This window comes from Tachysurus vachellii, chromosome 25 (genome assembly GCF_030014155.1).
Source record: "Tachysurus vachellii isolate PV-2020 chromosome 25, HZAU_Pvac_v1, whole genome shotgun sequence".
Taxonomy (NCBI): Eukaryota; Metazoa; Chordata; class Actinopteri; order Siluriformes; family Bagridae; genus Tachysurus; species Tachysurus vachellii.
This window is the reverse complement of record NC_083484.1, coordinates 17,456,578-17,482,741: the sequence shown is the minus strand read 5'-3', so window position 1 is coordinate 17,482,741 and position 26,164 is coordinate 17,456,578. Positions and strand designations below refer to the sequence as shown.

Below are 26,164 nucleotides of genomic sequence, written 5' to 3'. Positions count from 1 at the left end.
ATAATCAATAAACTAGTGGAGAAATAATTGCTCCTTTGTTATTCATTTTTACTTCTATGTGGTGCATGAAGTTCTTTGAGATCACACTGCTGTAAACTTTATTCCCACTGATTGTCTGACCTTTAGACTGAACTCACATTCCTGACTGAAATTATACAACATGACCCATGAAAACAAAAGGCAATAATGAGCTTAAAATACTGTAGTGGATTATATCAAAAATGATAAAAACACTAAAGCTTTCATTACTCCCAATGCATTTAATTCCATGAAAACTGAACACATACAGGAAAAGAAATACAATATGCATCGACTTTATAAAAAATAACATCATATTCTACATATAACTCTCTATAAGATTCAATACTGAAACACAGACACGCATGTTTGGGATTTTTCACCAGATTACTGTTTTTTTACACAGAATACTTTTAAAATCATATAATTTCAAATACCAAACCCTAAATAAATCTAAATTGTACAGATGTTAAATCAAAAGAATTTAATTCACAACCTTTTAGATTAAATAATTATAACTAAAATAGCACGTATGTAACAGTTTCTTTAACTGGACACCCTAAATACTACACACGTTTACAAAGTCTTTCAACATTATACAACTGAAAATATAATAAAAATCTGTAATAATACAAGTAAATTATGTATTTAACCATTCAAAAAAACATTAAATGGGCAGTTTTATTTAATGTATATTCTGTCTATCACTACGTTGTTTAAATGTAAAGAATAAATGTTAAGTTTAATTATCTCATTTAACTACTGATTCTTATACAATATGTCACATGATGAACATCTGTGACAGATGTTATAGTGGTAATTATGGTGTATGTCATGGTGTTATGGTGGATGATACAGTATTGACTGCCTCACATACTTTTACTGCCCGTTTTTTTCTAAAACAGTATGCATAAATAGCTGCGATGGGGACACAGCTTACTGATGAGACAATGAGAAGAGCAATGAAGATCTGACCATAAACAGGATACTCCATTTTCACTGATTTTCCCTGAATAAGAGAAAAGACAGGAGAACACATCTCTGACCTGCAGCATCCATTCAGATAATTCTACATATTTACTTTAAATGTTAAATCAGTCGCAGTGTTTACATTGATTAGAAATAATATTTGATCAAATATAATACAGTTATAATAAATTAATATATTCATTTTAAATTAATATGTATCTCTTACTGTGGTTTTGTCCCATGCCTGATATGTCGGTGCTCCTCCCTGGATGCAATTTATTATGTAGGAGATGAAGAGGCTGATCAGCAGTAATGGACTCACAAAAATCCACATGATCTTCCAGTACCAGTTTGGGCGATGGCCCAGCATGTCCTCAATATCCTTCTCAAACCTACACATTAAAATATAATCCGCCAACTTATGCTGAGTTGTGTCACAATGCAACACATACATATACATACTTGCACCTACTCATTTAAAAACCATCAGAATGTAGATGAAGTGATGTTCATAGGAGCATCCTTCCTATGGCAGCTTACACCTACCTCCTGGCCCCACTGCCTCTGGCATTTTGAGTCAGCACCTGCCACTTGCCTGTCAGGGTGCCGAGGACAAGGTTGACAACTCTGTCATACATTTACCTTTACAGCATTTGCCAGACACCCTTATCCAGAGCGACTTACAATATCTCTTTTTTTTTATTTACAGCTGAGCAATTGAGGGTTAAGGGCCTTGCTCAGGGACCCAACAGTGGAAGCTTGGTGGACCTGGGATCAAACTCGCAACCTTACGATTGTTACCCCAACAACCTTAACCACTAGGCTATCACATGCCCCTTTCAGACAGCATGGGAAATTCTGCTAGGTGTGTCTTAGTGGGTCCTAGTCAAGAGGAACTTCTTTCACTTCTGAGGAAAGGGGCCATAAACCGGTTCCCTCCCAGATCAAGACTCTGCTTTCACAGCCAGTATTTGTTGCTCCCTAGAAAGAGGAGGGACTGTGTCCACTTTTCATTTATTTTACACAGGAAGTTCCTCAGGTTCGCTTTCCAATAATTAACCAACATTGTGTCCTTTCTTTTGGTCTAGCCCTGATACCATGCACATTTTCAAAGTGCATAGACACTACCCTGCAACCGCTGTGTCCCCAGAGCATCTTTGCACTGAATTACTTGGATGACTATCTAATTCTGGCCCAGTCTTAGGCTCAATGTGCTTGCCCATATGAGGTCTCTAGGCCTCAGGTTGAACCCAGAGGAGTATGTGCTTCTCAGAGAACCACCTTGTTGGGGTAGTGTGGGATTCCACTTGGCAGATATTCAGCAGGGTGGAAGTGTATCTGTTTGCCTCCAAAGTTGACACACTCCAAGGGAGACTCCCATCAGGAAAGATCTCCTCTCTCAGGCGAAAGGGGCAATCCTACACCCCCACCCCGAGATGTGGAAGCTCTGGATCCTCCGCCCCTATGAGTCTGTCGGAACAGGAGAGGCTGCATCTGCTTTGCCCTGTAAGGGCCCCGAGTACTAATGCCCACAGCTTGAGCTCATGGTATAATTCCTCCTCCCTGTTTGTCTGGCCAGGGGTGTTCCCCTCCAAGAAATTTGTGGTGCAGTAGGTTGGTCCTCTTTGCTCACCTTTATCAGGTTCTGTAACCTGGACCCCACTCCCGGGTCCAAGGTCCCTCAGGGCTAATTGTTGTTCTGTTTCCATTTCTCTCGTGCCCTTTCACGGCGTCTGCGAGTCATTGGCCGGTGTGTGGCAGCGTGGGTATTGACGTTTCCATAGCGTTAGCAATGACACAGCATAGTATGCCAGTGATATGACATAGATGCCATTATATGGACTTGTTGCGGCATATTCTTTTCATCATGTGTCTATTAAATTGCCGTGTGTGAACACAGTGGTTCAGACATAACTTCCTCAATGACGCATTCCGATAATGTCAGCCATGACACAACATCTCATTCCATTCTCAGGGACCCGGGTTATATACAAAACCTGGTATAATTTTTTTTAATAGTTTTGCACTATAATGTAAAAATGGGATATCATCTACTTGTGAAATATATTTAATGAAATAGGAGCACTTTCAGTAGTGCTATGTTGATATTACAATCCTTAACAGTAAAATGAGAAGTTCCATTAGATATATTAATATCATATAATATTCAAAAAATTTAGTATGAATTTATTATATGTAAGATATAATTTTTTTCCAGTAATTTTACCTATTCAGTCCATAGACGTAGGAAATGGCGAGAACTTCAATCAGCACAATGAAAAGCAAAGAGAATGTTGCACCATACTCATTGAACACCATAAACCAGTAATTACCCGAACGTGTGGTGAAACCCAAACCCAGCAGCAAACAGAAAAGACACACCAGACCTAAACAGAGAGAGAGAAAGAGAGTGTACACTAATTAGCCAAATTGTTCAAATGTTTTGAATTGTTCTTGGTTTGGACTTAATTATTGATTGATTGTTAAATTGAGTTTTTTATACCATTGAGTGTGGCATGGTTGAAGTTTTGTGCAAGGATTGTGAAGTCCCTCAGTGGTGTTATTATGGCTGTAACATTTCCCAACATGCTTCCCATCCCCAGCATCAGCAACATCAAGAAGTAGAGAACAGACCAGAGCTGAGAAGCTGGCATGTTCGTAATTGCCTCACTGTACACAATGAATGCTAAGCCGGTACCTTCAACAGCCTACACACACACACACACACACACAGAAAACACATCATTACTGATCATCTAATCATTATATTAGTGCACACACACGCAAGCACACACACATGCACAAACCGTGTCAAGTTCAGCCTCCAGACTGCAAGACTCTATTTTGTGTTGAATGAGTGCGAACTTCTCAGGATCTGTATGATTTAAAACATTGATCCATGACGTCATATTTTCTTTATTTATGGCATCTTCAGCAAGATTGAATGTGTTTAGAAGTAAAAGTCTCATCCTGCAATAAAAAAATAACAAATGAACAATAAATCATTTTAAACTGAACAAGCTTATCATAAATTTGATGATAAATAACTGACAACTGATGTTAGGGTAAAGTAAACATGTTTTAGTAATTAATGTTAAGCTATATATATATATATACACATCTGTAAAATCACACCCACATAAGAGTAAATACTGCCTGCCACCATCAGCATAAGAGTAGTCACCCCTCTCTCCCATCAGAATAAATAAATACCACCTGCTCCATTACTGTAAGAATAAACACCACCCGCTCCCCTCAGTATAAAAATAAATACCACCCGATGCCCTCAGCTTCAGCTGGAATAGAAAATATAATCATCTCATTCAGAAGCTCTACTGAGTGCTGCAAATGAAATGGAAAATTACAACCACAGTTTATTGTCATAGATTATTGTTTTACTGTTTATGGCAGAACATAAACTCTGCTAATGTTTGATAACACAGTGTTAAAATAGTTACTGATTTATAGTATAGAAATCTGTTTCTACACCCATGACAGAATACACACACAGAGACAAACACACCTCTCTAAGCAGCTCTCATAGTTGAACGTGGCTTTGAAGCCGTAGATAGAGAAGGTGACGATGCTGGCAAAAACTGATGTTCCGCTGTTAATGAAAGCGACAACAAGAGCCTGACGCTCAAAGTTGTTATTGTGGTCGTTATAACTGGCAAAAGCAATTAGAGAACCGAAACCCAAACCAAGAGAGAAGAATATCTGAGTAGCGGCATTAATCCACGTTTGAGGGTTCACCAACTGCTCCAGCTACACACAAAGACAAATACATTCAAAAATATACATCAAGTGCACACACCTGTTAAAATGACAGGTTTTCCAAATTCTTGCAGAATTAATCATAAAGAAAATTTTCCAGGGAGGCTGACAAAAAACTACAGCAAAACAAGTATCTGCAGGAATATTTGACTGGATATTCACTGTATGGGACAATTGATCATATTCCTTGGTGAGATTAAATGAATAAAAAACATACAAGTGTGCCTAAATTGTCTAAAACCATCTGGCATATTGTTTTACCATTTGAAGAGACTATGATAGAATCATCTGGGCATAATTCCTTAAGATATGGTTTGCATAAAATCATCACCCAAAGAAACCAGTGATGAAGCAGCATCATTCCATCAGTCTGCTTCTGTTCAGTTGACACTGATAGAGAGAATCATGGATAGTTCTTAATACCAATTAATTCTGGCACAAAACTTGCAGGCCTCTTTTAGACAGCTGAAGAAAAAAATCATCTTGAAGCATGACAACGACCCAAATTATCTAACTCAACTAAAAAATGACTTCAAAAGAAGATTTTGGAGTTGGTGTAGTTAAAGCTCATATGGAAATGACAAAGAAGGTGGTGCACGAGATCCTTTCACAATTTGAGATCTTTGGAATACAATTACCAAAACAAGATGTGCTAATTTGGTAGCCCCTAACCCTAAACCAGTGCTGTACTAAAAGCAATATTAGTTAACGGTGTGCATAATTATGCAACTAGGTTTATAATAAGATTTTTTTCCAAAATAGTTGTTTGTTTTATACCTGGCCTGTGTTATATCACATTAAAGAGCTGACATTATTACCTTCATTTTCATTTTTTACATCACAAAATTGGAATAAGTGATGGAGGGACGAAGGGTTTGTATTCATTTTGATAAGTGCATTGCAAACAGGCCTGGTGTGTTTGTAGCCTTAATATCCTACCTTTGGGGTGAACATGTATTTCACTCCATTTAGCGCTCCATGCAGAGTGACGCCACGGATCAGATACACAACCAAAACCAGGTATGGAAACGTTGCAGTGAAATACACCACCTAAAAACAAAAAATCTCTATATACATATGCTACAGAATTATGTGAACACCTGACCACTGAATATTTTTCCTCACAACAGAGTAATTGTCTATGATTGATTATGGATGCGATTAAACATCTTTTTTTAAATTATTATGACTATAATGGTGGTCTTTACTTTGCCAGTAGATTTTACTCCTCGGATGATGAAGAGGTAGACAATACTCCAGGCCAGCAGGAGGCAGAGTGCCACACCTGTGTGAATGCCAACACTGTGTTCATCAATGGACGCTGAAATATTTAATGTCTCACGGAAGAAGAAATATTGTGTTGGAGTGGCAACTTCACACTCCTCTAAATATCCTGTATGATTGGAGTTCAGGGGACATTGAGCCCATGGCAACATGGCCTAACACACACACACACACACACACACACACACACACGTATATATTTTATTAACAATGACCTACAATACCTTTCTAAATCAACAACAACAATAATAATAATAATAATGATAATAGCTGCAAGCAAAAATTAAGGGGCCAAACACCTCGGGGCCACTAGGGAGACATGTACGTACATGGACACATGGGTGTTTAAACCTGCTTTTCAGTATAGCACCCCAAATTTCACTAAACTTGGTGTGTGCCACCCAAACTTCATGGCACTTACATGCACTTTGACATGCACATTTTACATGGAACTTTGAACAATAAGCAAATGCACTGCAGAGACATTGCAACTTTTCTGTTATGGCACCATCAAGAGTGAATTGTTCAATAATGGATAGATAGAGCTCAACATGTCAAGCCTCGAAACTATTCTCTATCAATATGCCAAATTTAATAAATATGTGATGAAGTGTGTGTATATATATATATATATATATATATATATATATATATATATACGTATATACATATATATATACGTATATATATATATATATATATATATATATATATATATATACGTATATATATATATATATATATACGTATATACATATATATATGAGTGAAACATAATAATATTAATAAACCTGAAAGGAGTGGAAAAGATACCAGAAGCTCCAGGCGTTAATTACATTATAATACAAGCACAGGTAGATAGATGTGACCACACTCGCGAAGCCTACAGTGAGAAGACAAAAAAAAAACATAATATAACACAATCATTACTGTAACACACACACACACATATCATGTTCCAACTGCCGCTAATTAGGGACTGATGAAAGTGAGCATAATGAATCCCTTACCCACTCCCCCTAGGTAGGGACTAATGGAAGTGAATGTGCCAATGCTGCCTAAACGCATCTTCTGTCCAATAGCAAGCTCCAAATAGAAAAGAGGAATTCCCTCTAGGAAGAGCATGACAATGTATGGGATCAGAAACCCTCCTGTAACACACACACATTTCATATAACCTTTCAATGTTGTATTAAATCTTTTAATATTTTAGAATTTATTTTTAGTAAGATTTTGTTTAAAACATAAAAATCTTTTTCTCTCATAATGGGTAATTTTGTCTTCACCAAAGTTGTTAATATTTTTAATGTTTTAATGAATTTATAACATCTCAGTCATACCTCCTCCATGCATCTGGCAGAGATAAGGAAATCTCCACACATTTCCCAAACCAACAGCATATGAAACACATGCCAGCACAAACTGAGTCGGAGTGTCCCATGATGGCCGGTCCTCCTTCTCCATCGAACCACTAATTATTACTATATTTATATTTAAAAAAATAAACACTTGAACTAAGTGAGTAAATCTGCTGTTGAAATCTATGAAACTCAGATCGACTGAGCTCAGTGCTAAGAGATCAGAGCCCAAGACTAAGTAAAGTGTCAGTTTATAACACAGAGTATATTACAGAACAGTCTCTCACATTGGGGGCGTGTCCTCACATGGGGGACGGGCCATACAGGAGGTGGAGTCTTTGTTTTGGGCTGAAGTTACAACATAAGTGAAAGTACTTTAACTATCAAGCTGTGTGTGCATGTGTGTGTGTGTGTGTGTGTGTGTGTGTGTGCGCGAGGTCAGTGTTTTCTGACTGTATGTAAGTAACAGTGTGGGGGTCACAATGAGAAACACAGCTGTAGGTGGGATGAAAATAGTGTGTGTGTGTGTGTGTGTGTGTGAGTAACAGTAAGAAGCACAGCTGTATCACTGAGTACAGTCCTGTTTTTAAGCATCCTGCTGCTACACAGTGTTTTGTTCCTGAACTCTTCGATGTCTACATGTTTATTATAAACTGACCATTTCACCAAATTCATTTTTACAGATAAGAGAAACTTATGACAATATGATAAAGGGCCAAAGTAGATGACTAATAAATAAACTTTACATGTATGCAGATTATAATTCAGGTATATAAATCAATCAAGTATATGTAACTAAAGTTCCAAGACCTAAAAGCGGGCAAAGTTAAACAGGTACGTGTAAACAGGTACAATAAGTATTGACACCAGTCACACATCAGGGACAGAAACAAGACACAAATCAAAACAGAAAGCCTTGTGCTGGTTTGGAGACATTTTGACATATGCCTAAAGCTGGACAGAAGAGGCCATATAGCAGGCATTAGGCTGGGAAGAAAGGACCTTGTCAAACCCTTCGGCCTATCTTGTGGCTTCAGAGGTCTAGAGTAAAGGTGTAGGCCTCAGTCATGGCAGAAGAGGTCTTTTTGCTGACTATGTTCATGGTTGGAGAGGCCTGGGCCTAGGCCATGGTCATAGTTAAAGAGACATAGGTCTTATTCCTGACTGGAGAGAGAGCTACTGGCCTTGGTCATGGCTGGATCCTCACTCAATTTTTTAGGGGATGCTCTTGTTTGATTAGCAGAAGCACTTGAACATTTTACTGCCAATTAAGGATAATAAAATCCTCACTCTCTCTCTCATCAGGCTTTAGAGCCCAGCAAATCACTAACTTCACTCTTCCACTAATAATAGAGTTTGCACTGAAGATGCAATCCATCTGTTGGTAAATGTATACCATCAGGCCTGGGCTTAGAAGAGGAAAAAGTACACAATCATATGCAGGCATAAAGAGAGAGCAGATGTACAGCTTAACAGACTTTTGTTTCCCCTCCATTTCACACTGCCCTCTTTACTGCACACTATGTCTTCTGGAATGCATGCTTGACTGAAGCAGAATGCAAGTACATCATTTCAGATGTACAGCATTAGAGTCCTAGCTTATGCCAGAGCAGAGGTGGGCAAGAGACAATATGAGTAACCAGGACAAACTAGAATGAACCAAAACCAGGGAGTCTTCAATTCATGGATACCAAAAAAAACAAGGCTCAGAGACAATGAAACATAAGTGTCTAACAGACAAGACTTAAACAATCAGTAACGAAGCATGTAACAGGTGGGGATAATAATTATCAACCCCAGTCACATGACAGGGTTGGAGACAAGAAACAGATCAAAACAGTATGAGAATAATATAAATAAATAAAAAACATCTACTATATATTTTTATATAATATATCAGTATAATGCATTAGTTATTTCTCATATGTATCATACATTTCTGCTCATAGTGCAATTTCATGGTTCCTCGTGTAACAGCTGGCTAGTGTGAGATTATAATATGTGGTGTGAAGGTGAAAAGACAGCAGACAAATGTGAAGAGAAGCATTAGATTTATTTAAGGCAGTCCAAATATTACTGTCACAATTCTGGGCATAGGTAAAGACACAGACAGACAGCATTAGCAGAACAGATTGTATGTGTAATGATGTTATGATGTGCATTAGATGTGCTGTGACAATCTGAAACATGGAATTGTTTACACCTTAACAACATACTCTTTGTGTTTATACTCAATTTTGTTTTTAGTTGAATAAAATTAAATCTTTTAACTTGCACTGAAATATTACCTCAGATCTACATTCACACAGAAGTCTGTTCAGATGATAATAATTCCAGGTGATAATGGAAGTTGAGCATAACAGCTTACCCAAAGCTTATCAAGACAAACTGAAATCCAGTACAGTGATGCCTCGAGATACGAGTGCTCTGACATACGAATTTTGTGAGATACAAGCTGTGATTCGACCAAATTTTTGGCTTGAGATACGAGCAAATTTTTGCGATACGAGCATCCGAGCTGCCGCCGCTGAAACAAAGATCCCCAACAACCACGTGTGCTCTGTTTCCCTGAATCAGCTTCCCGCGTCTCACTCGGTTAAAGCAGCCTTCACACTGCACACGACAAACGACGCCGATAAACAGGAAGTCCTTCATTTCCTATGGAGAGTCGCAAAGGCGCTGCATGAGGTGCTGACCATCTGAGGATCCGTAATTCTCGGATCCATTTTAAGCGTTGGATCCGTTAAAAAAATTTAACTTGTGCGACTACACCGCATCTGATATGCCGACCGGACAGGTTTTTATTAAAACGACCGGCAGATGTTAGTGAGGAAAGAGTGACAAAAAAGGCAAAAACAAGTGAAGAGAAAAGTGATGAAGAAAATTAAGCAAAATTAATGTAAAGAAACCAGAAATTGTAGCAATTAAGTTAAGAGAATTTCAGTTCTGTCAGAACCACTTTGTCAAAAGAGAATTTATTAGATGATATGCATACAGTTAGTGTTGGCGGAATGGTTCTGTTCTGGACAAAAATCCACGTGCCCGTCCGTGCGTATGCGTGGTCAGAGCGGAGAAAGCAGCGAAAATAGAACAGACCCCCGTATAACAGAACCACTAATCATGTGTAGTATTAGATTTGCTCGCTTACGCGTTTTTGGAAAGTAATAAATGAATGAATTGATAAATAAATAATTAAATAATGAGAGAGAGAGAGAGAGAGACAGAGAGAGAGAGAGAGAGAGAAAAATATGTGGAGATTTATGATGTTAACTGGTACAAGGAACACGGGTTCCGGCATGGTGGAGTCAGGGTTGGAGGAGGGAGTTTAGATCGCGGCAGCAGCGAAGCGCTAGAGCGGCTCTATTAATGGGAATTTAAATGGTCGGGTAATATGGACGTCGTAACCGGATTGGTGCGCGTCGTGGACAGCTGATTAACGCTTGACGACGTGGCCTGCCAGAACTAACGCGATGCTTGATTTAAGTTCGTTAATTTTAGTGAAGTTTAGTTAAGTTCCATTTAAGTGTAAAGTAGCATTAAGAGTGTACAGTAGAGTGTACAGTAGAGTGTACAGTAGTGAGTAAGTGAACGAAAGCGAAAGTGTACGTACGAGACAAAATTCCTCCTGTTTACTCCTCCCTCAACCTCCGTGTGCATCTTCCGTAAAGTAAAACCAGTTTATTTTTTTTAACATTCTCTTTTATTACTGTATGTTTTAAAACAATATTTGTCATTTATAAATACAGTACTGAACATTTTTCATATTCAAAACACAAACAAAACAACTGGAGTGGAATTTTGCGAGCTGGAACGGATTCATGGGATTTCAATTCATTTAAACGGGGAAAATTGTTTTGAGATACGAGCAATTTGAGATACGAGCAAAGTCACAGAACGAATTAAATTCGTATCTCGAGGCATCACTGTAGCAGTAGCAGACCCAGTGGGAGGTGGTCAGGGTGAAGCATAGAGCTTTTAAACTTAAACATGAACATGAAAATCTGCCAGCTTTAAAAAACCTTTCAAGCCACAGATGATGTGACGCTTCTGTTAACGGATCAGTGGGGTGAAGAGACCAGGGTTAGGGTGACTTTTACCTCAAACGATGAGACAGTAATTACAATATCACTGTAATGTGGTTTCCTATCAGTACTGTAGGTTATAATGTGAAAAAGAAATATATTTCAGTTCAGGAAGGTCTGTAGAAATCAGAACTTTATAAAGTATAACATTTGACCGTGTGAAGGATTTTCACAATCTTGGACGTTTTCTGTTCACGTCACTAACTTTGGCCGTTAGGGTTAAAAAGCATTATTTTACTTTCACTTCCTCATACAGTCTCAGAGTCAGAGGTTTATTACACTGCTCATATTCGCCATTATAACTCCTCTCTCTCAAGCATGGATCTGTAATTTGGTTCTTTTCTTTTTCTTCACCTTATTTATCTCTGTACTGTAAACACTGCCCTCGGAAGGACGACTAGGGGTAGGAACATCACTTTATTAGTAATATTAGTACTTTATTACATAACATAACTTTATTGTATCACGTTGTTACTTGATGTCCAGTATTGAAAACACACACACACACACACACACACACACACACACACACACACACACACACACACACGTTGTTTAACGTACTACACAAGCCAGCGTGTACTTCCGGTTCCTTGAATCCACTCTGTTGTTCTAAACTGAACTAAACGGAGTTAAACTTTCTTAAACAGACAGTTAACTGTACAGGAGTCTGTTAGAAACAGCAGATGATTATAAACCTCCGCCTACTTGCTCGTGAGTCACTGCGACCTTTCCCTTACCACTGGGAGTAAATAGCGTTTTTGTTGTTGTTGTTGTTGTTGTTGTTCCTTGCAACAACGATGTAGCGTTGATGTTGCCCGACATTTACCGCGCATGCGTCAACGATTTTCGACGGAAGTCGAGCTGCATTTCCAGATGTCGAGAGAATCGGTTCAAATCTTTACTCAAATAAATAAATGAAATAAAGCAGCACATGGCAGATAAAGTGCAAACCGGTGAAGTGAACAAATAGTGCAGATAAAAAAAACATTGTAGTGAAAAAAAAAACGTATTCAGTCTGATTTGAGTGACCAAGGGCTCAAAGAGCAGTTCTTTAATTTAGACTGACTTCCTTTGTCTGGTGTTCATATTAGAGTTTATCGCTTTTAAAAGACTCTGTTAACTCATGTCTTCTGTAATGTGATGAATCCTGTCTGTTTCTGTATACATTGTTATTTTGTGCCTGTGTTGATTCTAAAATCTTGTTCTATAAATGTTTTTAGAAAAAGATTTTTCCAACAGTAGCCTATTTCCTTTGGGTGGTATAATTTTTTAATACAAAATTCTTAATTATTAAAACACGTCTGAATAACGTATAATTCATTTGTTCAATTAGCTTTAATTCAGAGAATAGAGACAGTTTTCAGTGTGTTATCTTTAAAGCTTTGAACAGATCCATTTGCAGATGCAGATGCGTAGCTTATAAATACTCGCAAAGAAACAATATCATTGTAATGTAGAGAACTAGTTTGTACACAGTTTCCTGTGCTTTACATTTGTTTCATTCTAATTGCTATAAACTTAGTGGCCAATAAGAATCCTATGCTTGATCAGAGTTAAATTATATGTGCTAGCTTTGTAAATTACATTAACACTCCCGCTAAACGTAAATTGTGGTTATTAATTGCTAAAACAAAGCTGAATCAAGACATGTTCTCTCACAATCGAACAAAACTAGAATAAGCCCAAATATATTTTTTTAGATCATGTCTACAGAATTGTCACGCATTAGTGCTGCAGATCAGGTGAGTGATACGTGATAATAGGGAATCACAGTTCATGTACTAGTGCAGCGGTTCTCAAGCTTTATACAGTTAGAGGCTTGTTTAACTTAAAATTACACAGACCTCTCAATACACTTAAATGGGCACAATTACATTATGTCTATGTTATCATTTTTTCTGAACTCTTTACCAACAGAACATGTTTTTATTATATGTTAGTGGATTATGGTTTCCTCCACAGTAATATGCTGCACTCTCAGTTTCAGAAGCAGTGATGTCAGCTGAACCATCAGCTTGTCTACACAACTGAAATTTAAAAGAAACAAGTATGTAAGTAATATTAGTAATAATCATATGAGACACAGATTTATTGTTTTGCACATTTACTGCACCGATTTATTTACTTTTACTTAACTCCAGTGTGGTTTGACACTTCAAAACGTGCAACACCCTGAACTTAGAAAAAAATAGTTGATGAATCATTAAATCTGTTGTTCACTAGTAAAAAATGAGTAGACATGCAACCCCTAATATAAAGCAGCATGAGCCGTCCAGGTCTCTTATAGGTTGTAGCTGTACTAAATGTTTCTAAAATAAATCCTGAGCACCTTTTCATCCAGGCTGTATCTCCTTTCCTGTTTGTTTCCACTCCTCAGGTTCCAGCATCGTTGATGGACAGAACATTCTGTGTAAAAGTGTTAGTTTCTGATGCACAGCGCTCCCTCCAGACCACGCACAGACAGTGCAATGAACAGAGAACTGATCAGAATTTTTTCTGTTTATTGTGTGATGGATATTTGTTTCTTATAGACAAAGTTTCACACAGAAGGGAATTATACTCAAAAACAAATTGGACAGAATGGAGCTAGTGTAAGATTTAAAAGTCTTGTGTAGAGTGTGAAGGCTCCTTGATTCTGATGATGGGCTGCGTGGATCTGGTTGGAGCTGAAGCTCCTCTTGAAGCCTGTAGGTTACTCACATTGCACAGAGAGGTTTTAGTGGAACAGATAAAAAATACACAGTGCATTTTAGACAATCTGAAGATAAATGGCTTCCTCTGCAATGAAGACACAGAGATCATCCAGCGTTCAGCCACTAAAACAGAGCAGGTACTTAAACATGTCTCTCACAGCATACACATTCAATTCAATTCAAATGTATTTGTACAGCGCTTTTAACTATAGACTTTGTCTCAAAGCAGCTTTACAGAACAGAAACATAGAACAAAAGGTTATTATAAGAATAATATAAAGGTTAATATTAGATATATTTAAAAAGATATTTGTAAAAGATCACATGGAGTTCACATCTCCTCTTTAGTATAGTATAGTCTAACTGGAGCTGGTAGATCTGTAGATGTCTCAGGATCCTCACAGAGTCGCCCTCGTCTCAGTGGAGGTCCAAAATCTTCATGGCACGGAAGACAATTGGATACCTCAGGATGGGTAGAAAGAGAGAAGCACTCACACACACACCTACATACATTCTCCCTATATCCTAAAAGCCCAAAACTTTTCATATTCAAGGTACGTAAAATCTTGGAGTTGGTGCAGTGTAAAGGCGAAGAGGCCTCTGCGTATTTTATTAACATCCTGCACCAGGCATATGATGCATTCATCGACCTTCGGCCTTGGTTTGACACAATTCACTACAAACCTGCTGAGAGTGTGAAGGACATACCTGTGATTAACACCGACCCCAGTGAGTGTTTTAATCAAATCACATATAGAATTTCTCATGTCTAAATGATTACTGCACTAACACTGGTTTCTGTGTTCAGTTAGCAGATACAGTGAGAAACTCAGGCAGGAACTCAGCAGAGATACTCAGTTCCTCACTTCATATTCTCAGAAAGAGGAGACGCGACTGGAGGAGCTGTACACAGACACACAGATGGAAATTCTCAGTGAGCTAGGAGAGAGTCTGGGCTTCCTGAAGAGTCTGGATGAAATTCTGTGTGAATACGGTGTGTTTAACGAGCAGGCTGAAACCATCTTAATCACAGGTGATGCTGGAGTAGGAAAATCCATTCTGCTCCAGAAACTCCAGAACCTGTGGTCCAAAAGAGAGCTGAACACCAGAGCAAAATTTCTCTTTAAATTCAGATGCAGGATGTTCAGCACCTTTAAGGAGACTGATGAGATCTCAGTGAAGGACCTGATATTCAAATATAACTGTTATCCAGATGGAGACCCGGACAGTGAGGTGTTCAGCTACATCCTACGATTTCCAGAGTCTATACTGTTCACGTTTGATGGATATGATGAAATCCAGATGAACTTTGATTTAGAAAACATGCCAGAGGTGGTTTCTCCTGAGGAAAAATCACACCCGCTTTTAGTTCTCATAAACCTGCTGAGAGGAAAATTGCTCAGTGGATCCCAGAAAATTTTAACGGCTCGAACTGGCACAGAAATCCAGAGCAGAGTGATCCGGAAGAAAGTGTTTCTGAGAGGTTTCTCACCAGAACATCTCAGACAATACATGACTCATCATTTCCCTGTGCAGGAGCAGAGGGACATGGTGTCTCTTCAGCTGGACGCAAACCCCCACCTCTGTGGTCTCTGCTCTTTCCCATTATTCAGTTGGATTATTTTCAAGAGCTTTAAGCACCTTCAGTGTGTGTATGAAGATGTTGAGCTGCCGGACTCCTGCATTACTCTTACTAACGTCTTCCTCCTGCTATCGGAGGTGTTCTTAAGCCGGAGCAGTAAGAGTGCTGGACCCCTGAGGAGAAGCACACGCTGTCCCACAGATGCATTTAAATCAGGGCTGAAGATGCTCTCTGCTTTTGCTAAGCTTGCACTGCTGGGTCTGGAAAAGAGCAGCTTCACGTTCACCCATAATGAGATTTCATCCTGTGGCCTGAGTGATGATGACATTCAGGTCGGATTTTTGAGACCCGTCAGTCACTACGACGCATGTGGCACTTCAGCAGCATACGAGTTCCTCCATGTCACACTGCAGGCATTCCTGGCTGCATTTTCTCTTGTCTTGGATCCACATGTCATTCCCGATGAGATCCTGAGGTTCTTTTCCAAGTGTGAGTACCATCAATCATCCCATATGACTTTCCTCTCCTGTTTGGGAATGTCGTCTCATCTGAGGAATTCAGATCCCTTTCAGACGAATGAGCACTTTCAGTTCACAAACCTGTTCCTGTGTGGTCTGCTGTCCAAATCCAACGCTGTCCTCCTGGAGCATCTCGTCCCTCCAGCATCACTGCAGAAAAAGCGAAAGGCTTTGAAGTCCTACCTTTCTACCAGCATAAAAACGCATTTGAGCGGCTTGCCTCGCCACCCAAGCACCGACATAAAGGGAAATAAAGTGCATGTGATGCCAAACTTCCTGTGGATGTTGCGCTGTATATTTGAGACACACAGCGAGGACGTGGCTCGTCTGACAGCTAAAGGAATCTCAGCAGATTACCTCAAACTGGCATACTGTAACATCTACTCAGCCGACTGCAGCGCACTCAACTTTGTCCTTCATCACCACAGGAAGCATCTAGCAGTCGATCTGGACAACAACAACATTAATGACTATGGTGTGAAGCAGCTTACTCCTTCGTTCAGCAAAATGACTGTAGTCAGGTACGGCACATTCCAAACCACACACACAAAATCTTCCCAGTGGATCTTACATGTTCTAAATGTTCCCTTGATCCACTGGTCCTAGAATTCATCTTCCTGGTTGCACATATTCTTTTATAGAAGTTTAGATGATGAAGAACAAAATGAAGTGTTTACTGAAGATGAATGAATGAAATTCATTTTGGATTCATGAAAATTTTTTAAATGTTTCAGGTTATGTGTGAATCAGCTGACTGACAGTAGTGTGGAGGTTTTGGCCGAAGAACTTATCAAACACAAAATCATTAAGGTTTTGGGGTAATTTCACATCAACTAATGAACATTAGCTTTTTTTACATTGGATAGAAATCCATTAATTAATTGATCACAGAATTTTCTCTGTTAATCCATTTTTAAGACTTTACAAGAATCACATAACAGACGTTGGAGCCAAACGGATAGCACAGATAATCGCAGAGTGTCCTCACCTCAGAACCGTCAAGTAGGAATGGATTTTATTATTTTGTTTTAAACACTGTTAATCAGCAGTGTTTCCTAGATGTTTCCTTGTTTTCTGTCACACTGATTTTTATTTTCATCTCATTTTTGATGTTCTTACTGACTTCGTTTGATTTTCTTGGGTCGTTGTTACTAGTTGTCTTGAGTGTATTTTCAGTTTTGATTGTGGATTTACTGTCTTCCACCAATGTGTCAAAATAAAAGACTCCACATCACAATAGTTTACAAGATGAAAAAAATAAGACATGATTTGTGTAAATGTTTTTGATGTGTTCAGGCTCGGCTATAATCATATCACAGCAGTCGGTGCAACATTTCTTGCTGAAGCTATTCGGAAAAGCAAATCGATCTTTGACGTTGGGTAAAATGGCAACTTACAGATCTAAAAGAACAAACATTAAACCTGAATAAACTAATTCAATTTCCCAGTAATGTGTTAACATTCAGTTTTGTGTTTAGCATGTGGGGGAACAGCATCGGAGATGACGGAGCTCACGCTTTCGCTGAGGCAATAAAGAACCACAGCAGCTTAACGAATCTCAGGTTTGATTATAAAACTAGATCCTGTTAACAGATCACTGAGAGAAACAAAAATCAACAGGAAATGGTCTCGTGCTCACACTAGGGTTTTAATCATAGTTCACTTTACAGTAATATATGAACTGTTAATTATAAATATAAATAAAAATAACGATTTCTTCTGTAACTTTGTCATTGTTAGTCTGTCGGCAAACGGGATCACGTCTGAGGGAGGAACAAGTTTAGCGAGAGCACTAACGCTAAATTCCAGCCTTCACATCTTTTGGTGCACATCAAATTCTTCACATCTTACCCACTTCAGTGACACATGACACCATATGTTCACTTTAATACATATGAATTCATGTTAAAGTGTGTGTGGTGTTATATGTCTATAAATAGGAATACAGATGGCTTTATTACATGTAACATGCCCTTTTTTGTTTTTTTAGGCTGATTCAAAACAAGATCTCAGACAATGCAGCAGTGGAGCTAGCCAACGCATTTCAGAAGAATTCAGCACTCACACACCTCATGTAAGATCCCATACCACAAGCTTTTTAAATACCCATGTCCTCTTTCCCATGGTCGAGTCCCTTCTGTGATCTTAAAGGCTGTGCTTTATCTGCTCATGCGTTAGATGAGGATTAAATAAATCGAGGAAGCATCACTGAACCTTTGGTCTTTTATTCTCTGTTGTCAACATCAGGAGACAAGTCTGAAGTGTACTCAGTAATGAGTAATATATGTATGAGTTATATAATGTATAATATTAATAATCTTTATTTGTTTAAAACTTTTATTCATATTGAACCGAAGCTTCACTACATACAGTTTCTTATTATTGGTACAAGATAGACAAAAAATGTGCAGAATAAATGATTTTATCAGAGAACAAGGTGTTTTTTATGATTTACTGTGTCCTGTGCTCATCCACTCTGTGTGTGTTCAGGTTAATCGACAATCAGTTTTCTGCTCGTGGAGTTGAGCAGCTCGCCGAAGGTCTGAAACACAACAGAATAATTAAAGAAGTCAAGTAAGACAGACAGACAGACAGACACACACACACACAGGATTTTTTTTGCACATAGAGGCAGAGCCACACTGAATGTTCTAGTTGGTTATGATGCTGTTCTTCTAATCACAGTTTTCATGTTTGTTTGTGAATGTGTGCAGTTTAAAGGGGAATCAGATCAGTAAAGAGGACGAGACCCGCTTCAGTGAGGAGAAAAGACTTCGATTCTGCTGAGACGATTCTGCTACATGTTTTAATCTACATTATAAGTGTAGCAGAATGTTGGCTCTAAGCATTGTGCCCTTTGGTCAAGTTCTGTGGTGGTCAGATGATGATATAAAGTTTACAAAGCTACTGATAAAACTGTGCAGTAGCTGAACTGAATGTACATGTGACACAGTAGCAATGTGAAGTGTATATATTAAGACTAAGAAGTGTCTTTGTTTACATCGTCCTCTATGTCCTTGTACAGAAAAGAAAATTGAAACTAAATGTCTTACTGCATTGAAATACTTTATTTCAGTTAAAACAACAGTGAACATTTACAGATGGACATAACAGTAATGACATCACACAGTTTATACAGCTTATAAGGAGGTGTAGCATGGGGCAAACCCTTAAGAGAAAAGATATGGGCAAATTCATTATGAGTACATAATATTTATCTCCATGAGATATTCAAGACATCTCACACATACTCAGTACTCTGTGTGAGAGAAAATGAAAGTTCTAACTTAACTTCATGTTGATGTGTTTTTATATTATTTCAGTTCTCTGTTTTCTTGCTGATTGTGAGTGTAACGGATGTGACGATGCCTTTTGGGATCATGTTATGGGATGAATGTTGGATTTTCCCTGACATGCCATATAAGAAGACTGCAGTTTACTTTGGTTTTTTTTTTCCTCTGTCTTTGTGTGTTTTTCTAATCATATATTCATTTTGGAACTGAAATAATAACAATTTTATTGCTCCTGTTGACAGAAGAACATTTTAAACAAATCTGTACAGCAAAGCATTCTGGGTAAATGAGTACGCCCTTAAAGTCCACAATGCCCATTTAGCTTACTCTATTAAGCTAATAAAGAGATAAGAACACAATCACAGGGAAGCGAAGACGTGAGCATTAGAACCCTCACTGAAACCTGCACTACAGTAGTATTTTTTTGCTGTTAGCTCACATTTCTTCAGGAAGTCGTGTTCTACAGAGCAAGAGTTTGGAAGCTGTGCTGAGTTTGTAAAGAGTGAGATGTTACTGTGACTGACCAGCTATCTGCTTCCTGTTTACTCCTAAATTAAGCATACTGAGGGGTGTATGAGACAGTAGTTTACTCTGTGTGTGTGTGTGTACTCTGTCTGTAATGTTTTTTTACTGTGTGTGGAGGTTTGTTGTATTGAGTATGTGTGTTTACTGTATGCATTAATCTTTATGGTAAAATGACAATAATACACAAAGTAATTAATTGCATTCGTGCACACACACACACACACACACACACACACACACACACACACACACAGAGAGTGCTGGATGTTTCATTGCTGTTCTTACTGTATTGTTTTATTACTGTATATCTTATAACCTCTAATAAGTGTGTGTGTTGTGCACTTCACATAGCTCCACACACAGCTCTGAAACACAGGAAGCTCTCGATTAAACACACACAAACACAACAAATCATAGTCTTGCTGTGATTTAGTCAATACTGGTCTCAAAGTGTGTTGCAGTCAGAAAGAACATAATCTAACCACATGGTGTAGCACCACATTTGTGTATTGCCTGTATTACTTACACACACACACACACACGCAGATGTGTGTGTCTCATTGCTTCATCAGCATCAATGTTATTATTATTGTACGTGTGTGTATAAGAAGTGTGCATGTGAACTGGCTAATCACAGAATGAGGCGGGGTCAGTGGTGAAGGTGGGGTCAGTGGCAGAGAAAGAATAGTAAATAAGATTCAGAAAAATTTCTGTACATACATTCTCATAATACACATATCTATTCACACAACTGTGTGTGTTCTCTCTGTTAACAATGTGTAAACATTTTAATGAAAAAAATAAAAAGAATAATATTGGTAAGTGTGAGATTCCCCCTACTGTATTTACACACATACAAACCACACACAAAATGAAGTAAGGAATAATTTAAAAGAACAGAGCAGACTGCCTCCTTCATGTCCTCCACCCTGGTTGAACACAGCGAGAAAGCAACCTGTAAAACACACACACTGAAAGAGACAAAAGGATATCTACCCTCAAAAGTTTGTGTGTATCTCTTGAGGGTGAGAGTGAGAGTGTGTGTGTGTGTGTGTGTGAGAGAGAGTGAGAGAGAGCCAGTGTTACCTGTCAGTGTTTATCACATGAAGCTCCTTTGCTGTGTGTTTTGATGTTGGTGATGTTCATCTCTGGCTGCAGTTTCAAACTCGACACAGAGAAGATGGAGGACACTAAGTAAAAAACCACACACTACTGTTCAAATCTGGCAAAAATTGTTAAAGCATATTTATCTTAAAAATGTGTGTGTGTGTGTGTGTGTATGAGAGAGCGACTGACTGTCTGAAATTTCCCGCAGTTTAGAGTTAATCTGGTTGAAGAACTCATGCTGCAGTGCTGTGTGAGCAGAAAGACGCTTCTTTGGGAAACACTGCAGAAATCTGAAGGCTAAATCTTCAGCATGATCCACATGACCTAACCTACACACACAATGCACGCGTTACACACACTGACACATAACACACACAAAAAAATGTAGTTAACTTACTTGTTCCAGGCCTGTCTAAGTTTTTTAGCGCTATACACGGGAAACCGATCTGCAGAAAAACACAAGCACACAAATACACACAAATACACACAATCATCAGACACTCTTTAAGCTTATTTATAAACATGCTATAAACAGTTAGCTTCCTCTGTTATACTGTTATGATGAGAATGTGCTTTAACTCTATTTGAATATATTGCCTTCTGGTAAAATAGGATTATGACTCTTGTGTACTATCTGCTTATCTCACTTTGTTCTACAGTACTGTGATTTGAATTTTGTTGTAAGTGTCTAGTACAGTTTGATATATTCTACCACACCATATTTTAATCTCACTCTGCAGACTGCAGGAATGTGCCTCAAACCCATCTCTGTAGTCACCTCTTACGGTCGCAGTCGCTCTTGTCTACAGAGCAGAGGTCACATTTCCAGTAACCTCCTCTGTTGTGTGAGTCTCAATCAGTGGTGGTAGGTGGGCTCTGGAATTGTCAGTCTGCTGTAAGGAAAGCTCTGCTTTAGCTTCCCATTACTCCTTGATATCCCCACAGAACACTGCTACACCAGCTGCTCTATACTCTGCCTATGCTTTCTCTCAATCACCATGAGAAACAGGCACGGGTGGTGGTACAGGTCTACTGTTGTCAAGGAGATGGTGTCACACCTCTCCTCTTGTCTCATTTAACCATCTCCTCTTTTGAGTTTCATGCCATTTCAGTTACCTCTCCAATCAACCTTCTCATCATTGTAATCTACCGCCCTCCTGGTCCCCTAGGAGACTTCCTGGAAGTAATGGACACACTGCTTAGTGCTTTCCCTTCCGACAGCACTCCTCTGACAGTGCTTGGTGACTTCCCCTCTGACAAGCTTCAATCTTCTTCCCTCCTGACCCTTTTGGACCCTTAGAGCCCTGACGCTCAACAACACTGGTTATTTTCAAATGACGGTTGAAGATCTGCTTATTCATGAAACTCTTCCACTAGCACTTTCTTCCCTGTTTGTTGTACGTGTGTATTTAAACTTTGAACAGTGATTTAGGCTCATGGTATGTTGTCTGTAACCTAGTGCAGCAGAGTTCCTGCATTCAATGATAGAGACTTAAGCACTTTTGTACGTCGCTCTGGATAAGAGAGTGTCACATGCTGTAAATGTAAATGTAATGTGATGACACACTGTAATGAGTCTGTCTGTGTTTTGCCCTGTTTCTGTCTGCTGTCTTGCCCTGCTGTTAATTGTTTGCTCCGCCCACTCGTTTGTTGCCATGGAAACTCATTCCCTCTCGTTTGTTGTCTTAGTTACTCATTGTCTCTGCTTTGTGATTGGTTCCTGTCTAATATATATATATATATATATATATACACTGTTTGTTCACTTCCCTGTCGCTAGTCGTTGTATGTGTTTCTGTTTCCTGTCAGCCCGGTGTTCTGCCTAGTCTTGCATGTTCTGTTTCTTGTTTTGTTTATTAAATGTTTAACTGCAATTGGATCCTCACTTTTGTGTGTGTGTGTGTGTGTGTGTGTGTGTGTGTGTGTGTGTGTGTTTTCACCTGGTTTGAAGTGAGGAAGTGAGTGAACACCTGGCCATGTTTCTTCAGATGGAGTACCAAGTACCTGCAGATAGAGAGATATAGAGCATGAAACAGACTGACAGACACACAGCCATCCTCCCTGTCTGTCTCCCCTGCATATATACCAATGAGATTATAAAGTCTATGAATAAAACCTGAGTTCTGTTTAAATATGAACACAAATGGGGTGAGAAAGAGAAAGAAACAATGAAATGGTGGAAAAATAGCTGTCTAACTCACCAGAAAAATCCTCTCCAGCTGATCCTGCACATCCTTCATACCAGGAAAGGCAGCCACGCCTTGAATCATCTCGATAAAGATACAGCCGACGCCCCTAAGCAGTCAACCAACCACAGTCAGTACATCACATTGTACACATCAGCCATCATAAACAGCATATACTGCTGAAGCAGTTCGCCCCCTACAGGCAGTGCAGCAAACATCAACTCAATAAAATGTCTGTCAGTGTAGCTCATACACATACTTACATCCATGTTATTTAGAGATAGAATTATATGTGTGTGTGTGTGTGTGTGTGTGTGTGCGCACTCTCACCACATGTCCAAGCAGGTGGAATATTCAGTAGAACCAAGGAGAACATCTGGGGGTCGGTACCACAAAGTAACCACCTCATTAGAGTATGTATGACTGGGAACAGATTTAGCACGAGCCAGACCTGACACACAGATACACACACACACACACACACACTGTTATTAAGATTCTCCAATAGAACCGTACCATTACTGTCTCACTGTTCTATTCCTCCATAATTAACCTCACAAAGTGAAAGTGTTAAGTGTGTGTTTGTGTGTTATATAAATAGTGTGTGATGTATAATATATGTCTCCAGACCTTTACACTCTGCTCTCTGATCTCTGTAAGTGTGTGTGTGTGTGTGTGTGTGTGTGTGTGAAGCAGTGGCTCCTTTATTGTTTTTAAAGTTGAAGATCACTCACCCCCCTTTACTGCCCCTGCTGTGTAAATGCACTGAATGTCAATGATGAAGGGAAAAATGACATCAACGGTGACCTTCATCCTCCTTTCCTTCTCTCTTCCTCTCTTTTCCTCCCTGTTTATGTCAGTTCAGCTTAATTCCCTCCACCTCTATTGATATTGCGCACATTTCAGTGTGACTCATTGCTCTTTCTTCTCGAGCCCCTCTCCTCATGATGCCCCTGAGTAGTGCAGGTCACAGCCACGTCTCCAGTCTGACTCTGGCCCTGTTTATCCACCATATTCTGGGATTTATGGATTTTTTTCCTACTAACTCACTGCTGATTGGCTAGATGTGTTTCCTCTCTGTGTGCTTATTTACACATTGTTTATGGAGAAACAGAAAGATGAACTGTATGAATAATGTGTGTGTGTGTGTGTGTGTGTTTAAGTCAGAGTTATGCATACAACTAAAAAAGTTATTCTGTGAGGTATCACCACCTCTCTTCCTCTCTTCAGCTGTGAATGGCACTCTCACACACACACACACACACACACACACACACACAACTATAATTGTTTTTTGAAAGTGTTTCTTAACAGAATGTTAGATTTGTTGAGTAAAACAGGTTAATTAATTAGCATTGTATTTGTGTGTCTGTGTTCATGTGTGTGTATGTGTGTGTGTGTGTGTTTTTTACCAAAATCAGCCAGTTTCAGTTCACCACTCTCACTGATCAGCAGGTTTTGAGGTTTGAGGTCTCGGTGTAAGATGAAGCGCTGATGGATGTAGGACAGACCTCGCAACAACTGGAACAGAAAAAGCTACACACACACAGATGCACAAACACACACAAACACATGCTAAATAATTTTTGGGAAAATTATAGTGAGTGTATTGCAGAGAAATAAGTTTAATTCACACACACACACACACACACACACACACACACACACACACACACACACACACACACACACACATGCTGTTCAGCTAGTAAGTAACATCAATTCACAGGCCACATCCCCAAACTACAACCATACTGAAGAGTCCATTAATAAAGCACACCAGTGTTGAATAAACAGACAGAGAAACATCCACATCACACCCAAACGCAGTGAGACAGAGGTGTACGATTAGATACACTTACTCTGACATTTTCAGGGTGGAGCCCCCCGGAGTGTTTATCCATATACCGACATAAATCTGTGTGCTACAGCGAAAGATGGGCAGAGAGAGAGAGAGAGAGAGAGAGAGAGAGAGAGAGCGAGAGAGAAGGACAGACAGGTAAATTGTGCAATTGTGTGTGTGTGGCATTTATGGGGTGTTTGTGTGTGGTGTGTATCAGCTCTGTTACTCACCACATATTCGAAGACGAGTGTGAGTGTTTCCTTGGTGTGTATGATGTCATGTAGCAGGACAATATTTGCATGTTTCAGACCTTTCAGGAGAGATGCTACACACACGCGCACGCACACACACACAAAGATTATTTGTACAGCACATTCACGATGGACAGCATCTTTACAGGAATATATAAATATGAACAGGAGGAACAAGTAAAGATGGAGGCAGGCTTACATAACTCACAAAAACATTATTATTTAATCACTTTTCTGTATTTACACACATACACAGTCACACTTAGCTTTGTGTGTTCGGCTCTCTCTAGACTCTCACTTTTCCCATTTTTTGACTCCCTGCCACTCACTGCAACACAGGACCTCGTTAGTCTAATTAATCACAGCAGCATGAACCTTAGCCACTAACCCCCTCAGCTCAACCATTCCCTGTTTCCACAATAAATACAACTAATAAATAAACTAACCAAAAGAAAGCAAAGTGCGGAGTGGAGGGTTGATGGGCACAGAGTGTTTGGTGAACTGGGATGTCTGGATGTTGTCTCCTCACCACCCTCACATGTTCACTCAGGTTTATAGACTGTGGAGTGTTTGGACTCTTTCAGGAAGCCCTCATGTCTGTGTCACCTTCTGATTCTCCCTGTTAGTTATGATGGAGTCCCTGTCTGCACTTTACACATAATGTACGTTCTTTAAATG

At 39.1% G+C, this 26,164-nt stretch overlaps 3 protein-coding genes across 10 annotated transcripts in view; 1 reads left to right on the top strand and 2 right to left on the bottom strand.

Moving 5' to 3' along the window:
• Positions 1–240: 240 nt before the first annotated feature.
• LOC132840119 (sodium- and chloride-dependent transporter XTRP3-like) lies at positions 241–7,659 on the bottom strand. Of its 2 annotated transcripts, XM_060861521.1 has the most exons (11): positions 7,386–7,659; positions 7,056–7,196; positions 6,837–6,928; positions 5,970–6,200; positions 5,701–5,811; positions 4,511–4,752; positions 3,795–3,957; positions 3,491–3,695; positions 3,215–3,374; positions 1,214–1,379; positions 241–1,027 (listed from the first exon to the last, which is right to left on the bottom strand). In XM_060861521.1, exons 1-11 carry the CDS (start codon positions 7,507–7,509, stop codon positions 851–853), a joined length of 1,812 nt encoding a protein of 603 aa, XP_060717504.1. In that variant the 5' UTR covers positions 7,510–7,659; the 3' UTR covers positions 241–850. The 2 variants fall into 2 exon arrangements, with proteins under 2 accessions (XP_060717504.1, XP_060717505.1); XM_060861522.1 differs by lacking the exon at positions 7,386–7,659 and having other exon boundaries at positions 6,859–6,928; positions 7,056–7,125.
• A 4,072-nt stretch (positions 7,660–11,731) lies between these two features.
• On the top strand, positions 11,732–20,510 carry nod1 (nucleotide-binding oligomerization domain containing 1). 2 transcript variants are annotated; one of them, XM_060861520.1, is made up of 13 exons: positions 11,732–11,888; positions 13,470–13,535; positions 13,866–14,318; positions 14,736–14,910; positions 14,990–16,802; positions 17,016–17,099; positions 17,200–17,283; positions 17,578–17,661; positions 17,760–17,843; positions 18,022–18,105; positions 18,272–18,355; positions 18,772–18,855; positions 18,996–20,510. In XM_060861520.1, the coding sequence occupies exons 3-13, from the start codon at positions 14,127–14,129 to the stop codon at positions 19,066–19,068; spliced, it is 2,841 nt and encodes a 946-aa protein (XP_060717503.1). In that variant the 5' UTR covers positions 11,732–11,888; positions 13,470–13,535; positions 13,866–14,126; the 3' UTR covers positions 19,069–20,510. The 2 variants fall into 2 exon arrangements, with proteins under 2 accessions (XP_060717503.1, XP_060717502.1); XM_060861519.1 differs by having other exon boundaries at positions 13,470–13,539.
• The window catches only part of cdk14 (cyclin dependent kinase 14), a 20,750-nt gene continuing 13,916 nt past the window's right edge, over positions 19,331–26,164 (bottom strand). For 4 of the 6 annotated variants that reach the window (XM_060861523.1, XM_060861526.1, XM_060861527.1 and 1 more), the window contains 10 exons: positions 25,466–25,560; positions 25,255–25,317; positions 24,805–24,928; positions 23,723–23,843; positions 23,408–23,501; positions 23,147–23,210; positions 21,604–21,652; positions 21,396–21,535; positions 21,186–21,289; positions 19,331–21,054 (listed from right to left, as the gene is read on the bottom strand). In XM_060861523.1, the coding sequence (XP_060717506.1) occupies positions 21,189–21,289; positions 21,396–21,535; positions 21,604–21,652; positions 23,147–23,210; positions 23,408–23,501; positions 23,723–23,843; positions 24,805–24,928; positions 25,255–25,317; positions 25,466–25,560 (851 nt within the window). In that variant the 3' untranslated portion in view covers positions 19,331–21,054; positions 21,186–21,188. Of the gene's footprint in view, positions 21,071–21,185; positions 21,290–21,395; positions 21,536–21,603; positions 21,653–23,146; positions 23,211–23,407; positions 23,502–23,722; positions 23,844–24,804; positions 24,929–25,254; positions 25,318–25,465; positions 25,561–26,164 lie in introns of all 6 variants that reach the window. The other 2 variants (XM_060861524.1, XM_060861525.1) reach the window with 2 other exon arrangements.